Source organism: Phlebotomus argentipes, unplaced genomic scaffold, assembly GCF_947086385.1.
Source record: "Phlebotomus argentipes unplaced genomic scaffold, Phlebotomus argentipes genome assembly scaffold_4, whole genome shotgun sequence".
Classification (NCBI taxonomy): Eukaryota; Metazoa; Arthropoda; class Insecta; order Diptera; family Psychodidae; genus Phlebotomus; species Phlebotomus argentipes.
Window position 1 is genome coordinate 10,088,901 of NW_026776174.1, and position 16,507 is coordinate 10,105,407.

Consider the following 16,507-nt stretch of genomic DNA (forward strand, 5'->3'; position numbering starts at 1 on the left):
AGGTATTTGTAATGCTGAATGATCATATAAAGTTAGTAATGTGTAGTTATTTAGATTTAAGAGGCAAGACACGGCAGAGGCGGAGAGGATGTGCGAGTGGGAAAGAGTGTCGTGAAAGTTCTCCACGGTTGCACAACTTCGCCTTCAAAACTTAACTACATTTCTCTGTCTTGTGAGACATCCTCATATTCCCTCCCGTGTGAGTTGTCCTGTCCCATGAAATCGTCTCCAGAGAGAGGGAGAGAGAGAGTGAGTCACAGTTGCAGTGATGGTTAGGAAGGATGAAAAGCAATTACTTCTTCCCAAAAACATTTATTGCTTCCATCCTCTTCACGAAGTCAACTTGCTGAAGTGAGCAAAAGCAAATGAAGAAGAAGAAAACTTCCCTCACCGACCTTGTTGTTTCTCTACATAGACTTTTATGGTATGATTCGATACGTCTTCAATCGCCGAATATGGTTGGGATGAGAGCTGGGAGGTGGAAAGCCAACAACAAAGTGTGTGTGATGGTAGAAATGGTTAATCAAGAAATGATTAACGAAAACCTACCAATAAATCTGTCTGAATTCTTGCTTCTTGTTGCCATCCTCCGCCTTCGGCATTCATCGCCTTCCCCTCACTGTCTATTTCAATGCTAGTATAATATTGTATGTAATAAATGGAAGAATAACGTGCTGTGAAGCAATAAAAGTCATCGAAAGTCTTCTGATAAGAGCCTTCCTCTCCGGACAATGATAATAATCCTTCCAATAGGAAACTCACTCACACCCTATCGACCTCAAATCTCTCTCTTTCTCAGTCCTCACCTCTTTTGGATAAATTTTATTGATTTTACACGAGATATTTTTGGCATCAACCCATAATTTCATCCCGTCACACGGATGTCTGGCGATGTGATTAAATCAGAACGCGTTTGAGCCACCCCTTCGGTGTGTAATCCATTGATTTCCACCTGTTTACATTTACAAACTCTCCATCACATCCCACCCTTCAGCGCTGCTCACTTCACTTTTTCCACCCCACGCGTCGCCATATCGAACTTTATTGATTATCTGGGCAACTCTCAAAGATGATTTCTCTTTCGCCTCATGCTCCCAGAATCACCTTAATGTGATTAGTACTTAAATGTCGATGGGAGGCAAAAACACACGGGCAGTACGAAAAAAGGGGGGGACAGACGGAGTAGGATAAAAAGTTGATTAAACTTTTCCTCCCACGTCACCCCTCTAGCGCCCCGTGGAAGCAACAAAAATTACTTTGGCTTCCTCACACGCGGAGCCTTCCACATACCTCAATTCAATTCGTCTCTCGCAGATACCAGCAATCCGACAATTAATCATGCATTACATGGTACAACATTGGTAACTTTCCTGTGGTACACTCTCGCGATCAGTCGCTCAACGGCGCCGAGTGATTGAGAGGGTGGCGTGTGGGAGATGTCTGAAAATGGATTTCCTCGGGAAAACTTTCATTTTCGTGCGCGAGGGTGTCCTCAGAGATTGATCGACTGATGCACAAAAAAATGTGTTGTCTCTTTTTACTAAGAGAAGCATTTGAGCCATTTTTCAATGGCATTTTGCATACAGATTATTTATCAACGTGAGTGGACCAAGAGGTAATTTGATAATAGTGAGCTTTCGAAATCTTGTCCACAAATTCCGTCGATTCAAGTAATTCTGGAATTTGCTCAAAAAGAGCAGAACTGTAGGGATTGAACTCTGTGATTATCTCATTTTCTCTAAAACACCTTCCTTTATATTATGTGTGTAATCTGTAATCAATGTAATCAAAGACAAAGGTTCTTCTGTCTGGAAACAGCACGAGCCCTTCTAAAATTCAATTGGCGTCTGATTCCTTAAGGGCGAAATTCAATTGTATCAATTTGTGGCTTGACTGGGTGTAGATAAATTTAATTACATTGCTCGATTGATCCATTTCCTCTGCGGCCATACTCCTTTTTTTCATTTTCAGGCAACCTTGGCGTTTGAATGGATTCTTCTGGTGGCTTATTTCTAAAATAATCTCAACATCTTCACGTAAGAATTTCCCTCCGCCTTTCCGTGTCTCTCGGCAATTATTGTCTCATCAATGTTTTCCCCCCCGTCACAAATACGGATGGAATAAAAATTATTCTGTAAACATGAGAAATTCTGCAAATACTTTTCCTACTATGGTGTTTTGCATTTTCTCATTAAATTCTATGTGCTTCTCTCTTTACTCGAAATCCATTGCCTGTGCGAGCTTTTGAAGTTGCGGAGATGTGGAAGGAGGAGGAACTGGTATGTGAGGTAGAAGAATTTTGGTGGAATTTCCCTTCGAAGATGGCGAATCCTTAAAGCTCCTTTCTGTGTGCTAGTATCCCATTAAATCGTCATTTGTCGTACTTGTACTTCCTCTTTTATTCTTTCTTCATCCTGACTCGAAATCCATCACCGACGAAGAGCTTTTAGGGAGTGCTTTACGGGCAAAGCACACACCTCTCTATTGATTTCTCTCAATTGCATTGAGTCACTTTGTGTGAACAAGTGTTCGGGGAGATGAGAAAATGGGAATGGGTGAATTCCGAGGACAGTATAGCGGCAAGATTTTGCTCCACCTGTGCAAGGGGAGCATCTCGGAGCCACAATATTGTGGTAAGAGCGACCTCGCCGCTGTATCATTTTCAATGAGGTTGATTTGTGCAGTTTGTAGTCAGAGCAATACACTTCTCCCGCCCAGAAAATATATGCAGACGGTAACTACAACTGACGGAAGACGTGTGTTTGCGGTCTCTCAAACCCCAGACCAATTCGCCCTTCTACATAGTACTGGGGCGAGAATCGAAAGGTGCGCGCTTTTCCGTGGTCTGTGTGGGTGACCTCGAAGGATTGTCTGATAATGATGTTGTTATGTGATAGTCGTCTTAAAATAGGAAATATCGCTCAGAGTTTTTTCCCCCATCGAATTCACCCCAAACGAATTTCTTCACGTCTCGTGGCGAACAATTCATTTAATGTGAACTTTTTCTATAAGGCACAAAAGTCAGAGGAATACTTTTATACTACGGTGAGTGTGGGTTTCACTCAATTTTCAAGACTCTCTCGCGACACACAGAGAAACGGACGATTTCATTATTCTCAGTCATGGATTGCATGATAGTGATCTCTGTGACGTATAAATTAAATGTAATTTCGCTGAAGGTCCTTCCAAATGGTTTTCACGTGTAATTTTTCTACATCGTCAACAGCAAATGAACTTTCTCTATTTGGCACTGTTCTCATAATAATAATACTTGTTGCACTTTTTGACCAAATTTCTATTCGCCACAATTTTTCATCCATGCATCGTGCTCAATTTTTCCCAAGTGGAAAGAACAATCAAGACGTTCTCGGGTGGTGCTATGCGCTTGTTCGGCGCATTAGAAGTTCTGTGCTCCATTTGTGGATATGAGGCGTGTGTGAATGGGAATTATGTGAAAAATCTAGGGCAGTGGTTGAGTAGTTCTCCACATGAAAGCTCGCCTCTGCTCACGCCCACCCCAAATGGGTATTCAATGGAATTAAGGGTGGAACAACTGCTCGAAGATATTCATTCAATTGGCAATTGTTAAATAAATTCTCTCATGGGGAATCGCCGATGAAGGTTACTCTCACCCACGGCGCCTGTTCATTTTCACTGTGCAACAGTTTGTGGCATGGCCTCCCACTGGGGGGTGGTAAGGGGTGAGGAGTGAACAATCTATATATCGAACAAGAGTTTAACGTGGAAATGGTGAAAGGAGGTTTTGTGTGTTTGTCATTGGAAGGAAATTCCGTCACATTTCATCGTCTTATTTAACAATTTTCTTATACAATTTCTCAAGCGAAAACCATAACTACAATATACATAATACAGACAAGAAAAAAGAATGTGAGTAAGAACTTTTACTTGACATCAAACTTGTTAAGCACATAAAATATGGGTATATGCGTATTATGAGAAGCGCCGTGCAGTTACGATGTAATTTAAAAGGCGATACGAAGTAATTTTAGAGCCGCTTCAATATGTGATTCGCGGTGCGTTGAAATTGGCACGAAGAAGCGCAGGCGACACGAATCGATGGCGTGTCAATGATGAAAATGTTGTAGTATGAAAGTGGCACCTTATTTTCTCATTTTCAAACCCATCACCTCATATCCCTTCATCAGCATAATTTTCCCATTGCATCCATGCGGGGTGAAAGATAAACTCGGTAATAATATTCACTATTAAAATAAGATGAGTGCAATGATTTGGTTATCTGACGATGAGCACCATAGGGATGTTGGGAGGCGACGTTATCGGGTCTGTGGGATGGTGGAAGTGAGCGAGAGTAGTGAAACAAGAACACTATCACCTCACACTTTACTATCTTCCTGTGGAGATGACGCACATTATGCAAATTCCCATAGCAAAATGTGCCAAGTATCAGCTGCAGAGCTTTGAAACACTTTCAACCCTCCAAATATGTATGCTGAGCTCCTTACACTGGGTTGTTTATCGCATAGTCAAGGGTGTGCTCGTCCCAAGGGATATTGCTGAAAAAGAAATACCCTTGCAAGAGATAATAACATATTTCAGCAGATTTCTCCTGATATACGTGATCGAAATTCATCTCACGGCAAATCAATATATTACAATTTACTCAAAGTCCTCAATATCAGTGAGACCCCATGATAACTGGGACGAGATCGCGAAACTACACATCATATAGAGCGGATAGAAATTAATACTGTCTTCCTGTCAAATCTGTCCGTTGCTCAATGAATAAATTTATAATCAGACCAATATTCATCAATCACTCGAACTCTCACTGCCTCGACGCCGATGGGAAGCTGAAAGGAAAATTGTACACAAGACAAATATTTGAGTTGCTCCTTATGAAACTGACTTCTCATTCTCTCCAGAGGGAATTTGCCTAAGGGTGGGAGCGGGTGTGAAAGAAAAAAAGCCACCCCTCCTGACCGTCAAATAATGATTAAAATTCCCTCCTCAAAGGCCAAAGCCACTTGAGGGTGTGCGATTCAAGTAAATCACACCCATTCCCCGCATGCCGAGCCAGTTTAATTGCAAATGAGGTCACCTTTTATGGGGAGCACAGAAACACCACAGTGAATTGTTCCCATGGAGTAAATTATCTCGTAGAATTAGATAAAATGTCAATTTTCTACGTAATTGAGCATTAAACTTTAATCATAAACGCAGCGGTGAGAATATCATCGTGCGTCAGTTGCACGCAACTCAGTCCAATCTGCAGGCGAATCCCAACCTCTGCTGCTGAATTTAATTCGTTTAATGACAAAGATAACGAAGCAGTGCGATATTTCAATGCTTACCCACCATGGCAGAATTTATAGCGTGGTCGCCAATAAGGCAAGTAAACAGATTTAGGATTTGCTGGATGATTAACTTGCTGTTGCATCGCAGATTGAATGATATCCGAGGAAAAGTCAAATATTTAATATAGACAAAGATTATATTGAATTTCCATAGAAATGTCTCCTCTTTTCTCCTTAATATTTTGATATGCTCTCAGAAGGATAAGTTTTCTCTTCTCTTGCTTAGCTTATTCGTCTATTTACAGTGGCCTTGTTTATTATAATTATCATACGAAGGGATAGATTTTCAGTTATTGTGAAATTTCTGATACGATACATTTACTTTATATTATGTAGAAAGTATAAGAATAGCCAGATAAGTGGTAGACAAAGTAAAAGCTCAAATGGAATAATTTTTTCCAGGATATATAGGCAATAATACATTACTGCATAGATGAAATTCAATGGAAATTCTCCAGAAAGAAATAGGTTTATTTCATTGACCACAACTGTGTATTTTCTCCCCTTTCTGAAGATACACAATGCGACATTTTACGTTCATATTTTACGGCTATAATTTAGAACGTATTTAATGCTTTGTCCCTCGCTGAAAAGGGAATGGGAGAAATTCAATTGCCGCCCAATAATGTTTGGCGTGTCACGAGCATTCCTACTCATCCTGCAATACTCTTTTTATTGCCAACCCATGAAGACTCTGTTGAGGGAGGAAAACTGCTACACGCTGTTCATGGTGAAAAATAATAAACACTCACATTTCCTGTCGTGACGTCAATGTTTAGGTTATCATATCGTTAAAATGGGAATATTATGAATTGCTTTCGGTATACACACACACACACATTTTTTGTTCCATTCCCATGGGAGTCAAACTAAAGAGGCCAGAAGAGGGATGCGACAGACTCCAGAGGGGGATGGGATGTGAAAGATTCGCACAGAGCGGTGCTTTAAAAGAGATAGAGTACACAGTGTGAGCAAAAGGCGTTCGTTTGACTTTAAATAACACTGCAAATGATTTTTTTTGCCTCTCTCTCTCTCTCTCGTTCCATACTTATATTCTTCAGAAACACGCTTCGCAGAAGCAACATTTAACACTCTGATATAATATTTACGAGGAAATCAAGCATTTCTATAGGTGTCTATGTATATGAAATGAACTCAGCGCTCTGATATACCTTTCACCTCGCGCAGAATGTTTTTCAAATACCGTCTTGGGAAATTGAAAATTGAATAGTGCAGAGATGAGTAGAAAAGGGAGAGCTTCGCGAAATGTCAGTGCTCTGAATTGAAAATGTATAGGAAAATATTCCTTTGTATGCAGTCAAACTGTCGATGACACAGAAAGCTCTGCCAGAAGAGATCACAATGAAAAAGTGTAAAATCACTTCCACCTTATTTGTCCAAAAAGATATCCCATCATCTTTAAGGTGATTTATCTTTCTTCGCTTGTCCCTTCCTCTACTTTTTTTCTGTGAAAAAGGGACAAGAACTACCCCCGAAGGATTTGTAGCCATTGAATACCACAAGGGGCGAGTGATTTTGTCCTAGTTTTCCACTGCCTTTTAGGGATTTGATTTGAAAATTGTTGGTGGGAAATTGAAATGTTCGTTCTGTTGTTGGCAATCATGGAAACAAAAGGCTTATAGTACTCATTTGGCACAAAAGCTTTCAGCTGTTGACTCTCCTTTGTGCGACTTTCATCAGCTCTTTGCGCCCGCAAATCCCTCACCTCGTGACACCGCAACTTCTAAATCGCAAAGCAGGAGGTTGACTACAGCCCAGGAAGTTCAAATTGCGGAGTGATTCTTTCTCAGACTGCAAATGTGTGAGCCTTTTTCCGCATAAAGGAAAGGTGGAAAGTCAAGGGGGCGGAGAATGATGGGAAACAAGAGAGATCTCGTGGCATGAAATCTCTGCACTTCACCCATGGTGTGCGTGATAAATTTCCGTGGAATGTGACGTATGTGGTTTGGGGTGATTTGGAGATGAGCAAGAGAAATGTTTATCACTTCCATTTCCTCACGCCTGGCAAATTCATTGCTGTTCCTTCGCTGGAGAGTTTTGGGTTGATCTCTAAGGGCGAAACATCAATTTTCAATCCACTCTTTGATGGGTAATTGGGGTGGATTTCTTATCTCACTTGTTACACCATCTTCACCGCGTCGGTTTTCACCTTTGATGATAAGATGTGATAGAAGCAGGAAGGAAGAAGAGATAAACGTAAAGTGAGAAGCTGAGGGAAAACATTTGATGGGAAAATAGCCAATTTCGATATGTGTTTATGGAAAAGGACACTTCAAGGACATCATATCCGTCATTTTCCAATCTATGCAAAGAGTATATTCTGAATTCAAGCATTACCCTACTTTATTTTTGTATGTATTAAAGGAAGAAAAATCATACAGTGATTAAAGCAAATTCTGAACGACAAATTTGACATTAAATTCATCTTATAAAATGCTGTCCCTAAATTTTTTCACCACGAATATAACGCTCAAATCTCAATCGCTTTACAATCAAGAATCACTTAATTCGAGAATATATATTTATATCGATTCTAAAACACTTCTTTTTACGAGAGCATTTCCTCCCTTTCGCACTGTCCGCGAGCCCACATCAAAAGACATCCGGTGTGGGTGAGATCATTAAAATCGACGCTACGATATCAAGGGATATCATTTAATCGTAAAAAAATAATACTGGAATGAGAGAGTATTTATTAATATTTAATGATTCAGCCATCATGTGCTCTACGCGAGGCTGTGGCCCCATAAAATCTCACGGACCAACCGCTTCCCACCCTCCGGACCGCCGTGGGACATTAAAAGTGACACCGTGAAGAGCTTTTTACACCTTCAAAATGCTCATGTTTTTGGTCAGGCTGAATCACCCTTGAATTTCACGATAAAATTATTTTCGTGTTTATTTTTATGTGCTCCTCCGCCGCTTTACCCTGTCCTCGTGGGCCCCAAAGGAGTCTGTTTAAAGTTTGTCCGCGAAAGAGGCTTTATTTGGACGGGGTAAAATGCGAAAGTTGATGGCAGTGGAAATAAACACTCCGCTGGATTCATTTCTAATCAATTCTCTCGCAGACTCTTTCATCTGCTCATTGCTCCAGATATGTGCTATCTGCATGACACAATATTTATTTTCCAGCTCTTTTGGACCCGGGAAAAAGTTGCCTGTGTCTTTTTCGAGTTGGGCAAACAAACATAAATTCACATCATTGAATTTGTCGTGTAATTTAATTTTGGAGCAATGGCGTTTATTTATTCCCACAGACTCTCACTCTTCATCTCACTCGGAAATCCTCTGCTCGTCGTATACCTCGGCGGGAAAATGTATTTTAGCTCCCAATTAAAATCTTTAACAAATTTCATGCCGTTCTGAGGGTCACTTTGAATGAATTGGGGTAGAAAATTATCGATTAATCTTCCCAGGAATTCAAAATAGATCTCTCTCTCGCTCATTCTGCGTAACAAATTTGTGAGCTTTTCTAACCAGGCGCCTCCACCGTACAATCGTGAGCTGTGGCGAGAGATTAAAACACTGGAAAGCAACTCTAATCGCGGATTGTGACCGAGAATATAAAATGACATGCCCATTGTTCCCGCCTTTTATGCTGAGCGCACAAAAAGGGTGTCAAGTAAAATTAACATGACGTGCAGAAGAGTGACGAAATCTCTGAGAAACCATCGAGGAGCAGTAATGAAGTGGCAAAAAAGAGCACATCAAGTCCGACACTTTGATATTTCATTTCTCTGCGATTCTGGGCGGCGAAGAGCAGAACATTTCATCGCCACCCTTTTGCTGTCCTGCGAATCCCGCTCTGTGTGCCATCAGACAATTCAAGGATCCGTCACGCGAAGGTACAAAAGACACGGATCAACACCACAATTTTGACTGAATGTGTAGCCGAGTGTGGGACTTTGGTGGATGCCACACACTTTCTCGCCACCCATGCCCCACATTCGTAGATGTTTGAATTGTGTGAATGGCACTTCACACATTTGTAATACCTCCAGCACTCCCATTATTCGTCCGACATGTGCCGCGAGAGGATAGAAGAAATAATTCAACACGATGCGGAGACAGAGAATTCAATCGGAATCTCGACTTGTGCCTTGTGGCGCTAGAGAATCAAAAGCAGGATTTCAAGGAGAAAAGAATGTCTCACACCAAGCTCAGCATGCTTGTAAGACACCGAGAATGAAAAGACATTGCGAAATTTGCGAAACAACATAAGAAAAGAACTTTAAAACAATAAAGAAAAGAGTCATGCTATGCGCTCATGTCTTTTTCCAGAATTGGGGAAAGGATCTAAGTTTCTGTTGTTGGAATTTGCCAAAGAAGTTGTCCGCTAAAACTATCTGTAATGGAATGAATGGAACCGTACAAATTTTTCTTCCTTTCGCAGGAAACTGAAGAAAAAACAGGAGAGAATCTGTCGAGCTCTGTACAAGCGCTTCATCAATTTCCCAGCATGTCAGCGCCTTCTCGGTCTTCCGGTGTATCGGCCCATGTACGATGGTGGAGATCTGTATCCCTGGACGAATAATGACAGCATGATCGACTGGAGTTACTTCAACATCAGCCTCAATGGCCAGTTCGACGAGGGTTTGTGGAATGCAACGACACAGCTTATGACGACACCAAAGCCCAATGGGCCTGTTCCTGTCTTGGCGCCCTTCGAGCTCTGGCAGACCATCTTCATCGCCATCTGCCTGGCGCTGTGCATCATCCTCACTGTGGGCGGAAACACCCTGGTGCTGCTCGCCTTCATGGTGGACCGCAGCATCCGACAGCCCAGCAACTACTTCATCGCATCGCTCGCCTGCACTGACATGCTCATAGGTGAGTCGTCCCTTCTGTTGGCGTCCCTAATCCTCGCTTACAGTATAGCACATCTCCATCTCTGCAGGAACCGTCTCCATGCCCTTCTACACGGTGTACGTGCTGATGGGCTACTGGGATCTTGGTCCTCTGCTCTGTGATCTGTGGCTCTCCGTGGACTACACAGTGTGCCTCGTGTCTCAGTACACCGTCTTACTGATCACGATAGATCGCTTCTGCTCAGTGAAGATCGCCGCCAAATATCGCAGCTGGCGTACGAAGCAGAAGGTGATCTGGATGGTGACAATCACATGGATCATTCCAGCGCTCCTCTTCTTCATCTCCATTTTCGGATGGGAGCACTTTGTAGGCTATCGCGACTTGCTGCCAGGTCAGTGTGCCGTACAGTTCCTCAAGGATCCCGTGTTCAACACTGCCTTAATCATCGGCTACTACTGGACCACGCTGGTTGTGCTGTTCGTCCTTTACGGTGGCATTTACAAGACAGCATATGAAATGCAGAAGAAGAGTGAGGCGAAGCAGCGAAAGATGCAGTCCATGGTAGCGCTCAGTGCTGGCGCTATGACGGGAATGGCGGGCAGAGCGGCTGGAATTGGCATCTCCAAGACCCAGAGCACACTCTTGAGCCAGGACAAGCCGAAGGCCCTACCGAGTGTCACGCAGACATCCACAGTTCCGCAGTCATCGTCCTCCTCATCGAATCAGGTAAACTTTGGGGAGGAGCCCACGAAGAAGGCGCCCAAGGAGCCGAAGGAGAAGCGCCAGGGAAAGGAGCCAAATGAGGGTGACAAGAGCGAGAGGTCCAGCAGTCCGGCCTTTGATTCGGACGACGACAGCTCTGCACAGCAGCAACAACAGCAGGAGCGCACGAAGAAGGTGCAGCAGGAGAGGAAGCGCTCCTCCATTGCCGGTCTCATGGTGGGTGTTCATGCTCCAGTATTGGCCACGCGGGTCAATGGCGCCATCGGACAGAAAACTTCCGACGTCCCGAAGAAGACACCGTCGCCTTTAACGCCAAATTTGCCTCGAATTCAGGAGACGAGCCTTCTCGACACCCAGCAAGCCGGACAAAGTACGCTTCAGAAAGAGCCCCTCCAGCCCATTCCCATTGTCCAGTCACCCATTTCCCCGCAGGACATTGCCCCACCTGAGATCCCACCTGAGCAGCACCGGCTGCGCCTCTCGCATCCCATCCTGCCACCTCCGGACGCCTTCCAGAGTAGTCCACCCGTGTCTGAGAGTCCCCCGTCCGTGAAGGCGCGTCCGCGAAGCTTAACCGTAAGTAGCCATGGTGACTCAAACCTCACTTATGATATTCTAGGAGGGATGGACGGTGCCGATCTCCGCTTCATGGACGAGAGTTCCGTGGTGGTGCCCTCGCCGCCAAACGAGAGTCCACCCACGTCAATTAGTCTCCCACCTGTTCCGGCGCGCCCGCCGGCCGCCAACCAAAGTGCCGCCAATCCCAGCCTCCTCCACAAAGCCCTCATTCGTGCCACGGCGCAGCTCCAGCCCACCGATCACGCCAAGTACCACACTGCCGTCTCGGTGGACCGGCCCGACCAGAAGCCGGTCACGTCCATCGTCCAGGACGCCGCGGCGTGCCAGATCGACGCCCAGAAGGCTGAGTCAACGAAGTCCTCCACGGACGCGGCGACGCCCAGTGTCTCGGCGGCGCCCGAGCCACCGTCTTCCGACTCCAAACGCCGCGGGGACTTCATCCGCTCCATCGGCAAGCGCCTCAAGGGCAAGAAGAAGTCCCCCGGCGGCCCCGGAGCCGGTCGGCAGAAGTCCAAGTCGGAGAACCGAGCGCGCAAGGCCTTTCGCACAATCTCCTTCATTCTGGGCGCCTTCGTGGCCTGCTGGACACCCTATCATGTGCTGGCGCTCGTCGAGGGCTTCTGCAAATCCCCACCGTGCACCAATGAGCACCTGTACATGTTCTCGTACTTCCTCTGCTACGCCAACAGTCCCATGAACCCCTTCTGCTACGCCCTGGCCAATCAGCAGTTCAAGAAGACCTTCACGCGAATCCTCAAGGGAGACTTCCACATGACCTAAGCTTTCTTCCCCGCTTTCGCTTTTCACCTCTATGACTCTCTATTCGAACGGCAATACTGCAATTCCCCTCGCTTAGTCTCATGCAACTCTAAATTCATCTTTGCTTTCAGAGAAACTTCCCGCTTTATCCTTTTCCCCCTTTCTTACATCACTGCTTATCACATTGGAGTGAACTCCATGAGGAGGATTTTCGAAAGACAGACAGAGAGAGAGAGAAAAAAGAGGAAAGGAGAGAAAATTCATATTGATAGACAATAATTAATTAGGATTTTATCAATATTTGTAGCTAATGAAATATTTGACATTATTATGGAAATATCGCTTAGGTCATTTTTGTAGACACTCTTATCATAATTAGGAAAAGGAAAGGGACGAGGAGAATAAGGAGAGGTAGAAAAACGTATAAATTCTTAGTGCATACTATAGTATCTGTAACTCAATGTAGCGCAAGTCGCAAGCTAGTCATTTGAAACTCATGCAATATCGTGAGAGACATCTGAAACTTATACATATATAGTGTACATTCTTTACTACCAAAGAGCGGCTGCTTTGTGCACTTTTACTAAGTGAGAAAATAACTATATTGTACTTGTGAGTGGAACATTTTCAATACTATTCACTAAAATGTATGATGCGATATTTAATGTGAAATTCGTAAAGTGTATATAATAGTTTAGCGACCTTTTTCCATTTCTGAGACGATTTCCCGCAATGACAGAGAATTCTTCGTGGAAATTGAAAAGATCTGATATAATTTTAGAAAATATTCTCCTGCAATTTCTCCACACCTAAATGAGCCCCAAATTAATGGGGAAATTGCAGAAGATTGAAATTTGACATCAATAGAATATGTGCTGTTCATTGAGACAAAGAAGACAATTAAGTGGCACATCAAATGGATGTGATTGTAAATATACATATAGATTGAGAATCATTATATTGTGCAACTGTTGAGCAAGAGTCGCTTTGATATACTTCCAGAGGATGATTTGTTTCTCTGATCAAATACAATAACGTTTTCTCATTAACATATCATTTCATCTTAGACGTACAATTACAATATATTTTTATATAAGACTTGAAATGAGTGGACATTTTACAGCAAGTGCGTGAAATATGCAATTAAGAATGCCATAAATCAGCTCATAATGTGCATGCTGATAGTGAAGAGAAGTTACTTGATGGCTGATGTGAGACCATCCCAAATGATACTTAGGAGTCATCAATCTCGCACGTGAATAAAAGGAAATCGTATGAAATGTCTTTAGAAAAATGAAGAAAATCTATCATCTTAATCATTTTTTTTGCCAATATGAGAACATTTTCTCCTTGTAGCATTTAACAGATGAGAAAGGAGAGAATAAATATTTGTTAGGACAAAATGATGGAGAAAAAAAAACACTTTAATGTATAAGCCATGAACAAACAAAAAAAAGAAGACAATAGCAATGCTGCAAAAGAAATGCAAGAAAAAAAATCTGAGGAAGAAACAAGTGGCATTTAAATGCGATTTAAATCAAATTTCTTACTGTAGATAAAGAGAGAAAGGGGAGGAAAAAATCACTATATAGACAAAACCACATTCCCTAAACATGATGGATGAGAAAGGGAAGATTTTCGCAGTTTATTAAATTTACCGGACACACACACACACATGAGGTTAGCTGAAAGCTCTCTATGACGAAGGCGTGTGTAGACAGAAGAGTGTTGCTGCTTGCAAGAGCCAGCGCAAGTGGATCAAATAAAGGAATGTTAATCAATTATTTGTGGTGCATAAGAGTGGCTCGCATCTTCATCTGAAGTGCCTGCACGTGGAGGCGCTTCACGAAGAGCTCTCGCTTCCTCAGCTCCTCCTCGAGGTGACGATAGTTGGCATAGAGTCTCACCGTGGCGAAGTAGGGCACTTCCAGCATCGTGAGGATACTGATGCCCAGGAAAAGATTGAACACCCCACCGAGATTTGCTGGCGGGACAGTGAGAAAGAGAGAGAGAGAGAGAAAGAGAAGTGAGAGGGAAGGGTGGAATGAATATTTAATGCGGAATGAGGACCAATTCCAGGCGTGTCACTCACCGATGAGGACGACAACGTCAGACAGCAAATCGCGTCTCAGTTTCATAAAATCGTGCGATCCGAAGAACACATGGACGATCATGTGAGTGCTCACGTTCAGGTCCTTGCTGCGAAATGTCCGATAAATATTTAATTCATCTCCCGCATTCATTATCCATGGTCTATCTTGGTCTGGGCGTCTGACAGAGCGTGAGATTGTGCTTTCATGAAGGTGTGATTGCATATTGATGAGAATCTCAAATTCGCACCGAAGCTCGTCTCATGGAATTTTCAATTTTCCACCACCTCAATCTCCCTCGAGATTTCTTATACCGCGCGTCACCTCTGCGGATACGTTTGGGTGGGGACGACCCCAAAACTTGATAAACTTACCATCCAGATGGGATTGTTTGGGAATTTATGGACGTATTTTTCCACAGAGGGTTTTTTCGCCACACATAAGTAGAATACTTGACAAATCTTTAAGATGATGCGCTTAAATTTACACAATTAACTTCTTATAACTACTCTCACGAGACTGTAAAGGAAATCATGCATATTCATGGATATCTAAAAAGATACTCACTAAAGCGGTGATGTCGAGTACGGATATTTGGAGAGAAAAGCACTGTTGGAGCGAACATCGTAGTAAATGCCATTGCAATTGGACAGACAATCACAAAACGGCTCAGTACCGTTGGTACTTTGCCGATTGATGAGATCTACAAGGACAGACAATTATTTCAAAACAATAGACAATACAATTGTTCCAAATTCACCATAATTATCAACCAGACAGGGAATCCGTGTAACATTGCAGACATCGAGATTTTGGGGATTAGGAAAGAAGAATGGCACGCATTGGCAATAATTCAGGGTTTCATCAATTCTGCACTCAATATCGCAATTATTCTCTCTGTAATTGCTGAAGAATTTGAGTCGGAAATCCGTGGGAAAGTAGCACTTTCGATCGGTTATGGGCAGATTTCTGACCATGTCTGAGCAATTTGTCTGTTCTCCGGAAACCCGCACGAGGTTTTCCATTCCCAGCGGATAGATCTTCTCGATGCTCCTGTCGCCAGGATACGCCGCCGGTTCGTTGATCAACACGCGAACGCCTTTCGTGTAGGCGCCACTCACTGTGGTGTTCTCTAAGGAGGGCGCCAAGACAACGGACAGACCACTCCCGATTCCAAAGTGATTTGTCCGTTGCGCCACCGCAATGCCCAAGGAGGCGAGGGCATTGAAGGAGCAGCAAAAACCACGGAAGGTGGGCAAGGGACTGAAGATGCTGGAGCAATTGACGATTTTTCCCTCCCAGCGACATCGGACAAGCAGTGATGAGCAGGATTGCTGCACCAGGCGCATAGTGGTGGCGATGGAGACATTATTGGCATTGAGAATATCCTGCAGAGTCGCCAAATGATCGGGATTTACATCACTGATGTAGTCAGAGAAGCCGATGATGTTCTTAAGCCACTGACTAATCTGCTTAGAAGATATTTCACCAAGACTCGATGGGACGATTCTGGAGGAAAAAATTGTAGTAATTCAGATGATTCTTGGATGGTTTCAGTAATCTTACAAGCTCTCTGCAAACTCTTCCGTTCGCTCTATGATAATCCTGTTCACATTGCAGAAGGTGACCGCGGGAAAGTCCAATTCTGATATGGGAACATTAACACTCTCGACATTCATCCTCGTGGGATTTGTCTTGTACTCTTCCCAGAAGGTGTTCACGAGCATTATAGCCAGAATAAGCGACGTGGATGTGACTATAAGCCACATCACGTGAGTATAAAAATTGCCTTCTGAATCCTCAATGTAGCGAATACCGTGAATGAATGTTCTATCGCAGAATTGTTGCCAAGTCAATTTCACTGCTCTCCAGAAGCACTTAACATCCCTCTGAATTTTCATTTCTCCACGTCCAACGTCAAACTGATCACTTTTTGGGGCTCTTTGCAGTGGAGAAAAACGAGGAGAAAAGCGTGAAAAATGACGCACAGAATTTTGGGCGGGCAAGCAAATTACCGCCAAATTACCATGTATTCTATGATAAATGTGGAAATTCTGGCGGGAAACGCGCATACCCACATTTTCAATTACTGTAATTAGCACAATATTCACAAGAGCATGGCACACAGGAGTTTTTCCACGTGCACCAGTGGCGGGACGAGAAACAATTCATGTTTGATTTATTTGATCG

General features: G+C 43.4%; 2 protein-coding genes across 2 annotated transcripts in view; one reads left to right on the forward strand and one right to left on the reverse strand.

Annotated features, from left to right (window-relative positions):
• LOC132257489 (muscarinic acetylcholine receptor gar-2) overlaps positions 1–14,026 on the forward strand; it is a 34,342-nt gene extending 20,316 nt beyond the window's left edge. Inside the window, exons 3-5 of the mRNA XM_059754413.1 lie at positions 9,751–10,187; positions 10,255–11,259; positions 11,671–14,026. Coding sequence (XP_059610396.1) covers positions 9,751–10,187; positions 10,255–11,259; positions 11,671–12,248 — 2,020 coding nt within the window. The 3' untranslated portion in view covers positions 12,249–14,026. The remainder of the gene's footprint in view (positions 1–9,750; positions 10,188–10,254; positions 11,260–11,670) is intronic.
• LOC132258469 (sodium channel protein Nach-like) lies at positions 14,009–16,218 on the reverse strand. Its single transcript, XM_059755797.1, has 5 exons — positions 15,884–16,218; positions 15,078–15,826; positions 14,885–15,020; positions 14,320–14,426; positions 14,009–14,211 (listed from the first exon to the last, which is right to left on the reverse strand). The coding sequence occupies exons 1-5, from the start codon at positions 16,216–16,218 to the stop codon at positions 14,009–14,011; spliced, it is 1,530 nt and encodes a 509-aa protein (XP_059611780.1).
• Between the last annotated feature and the right edge of the window lie 289 nt (positions 16,219–16,507).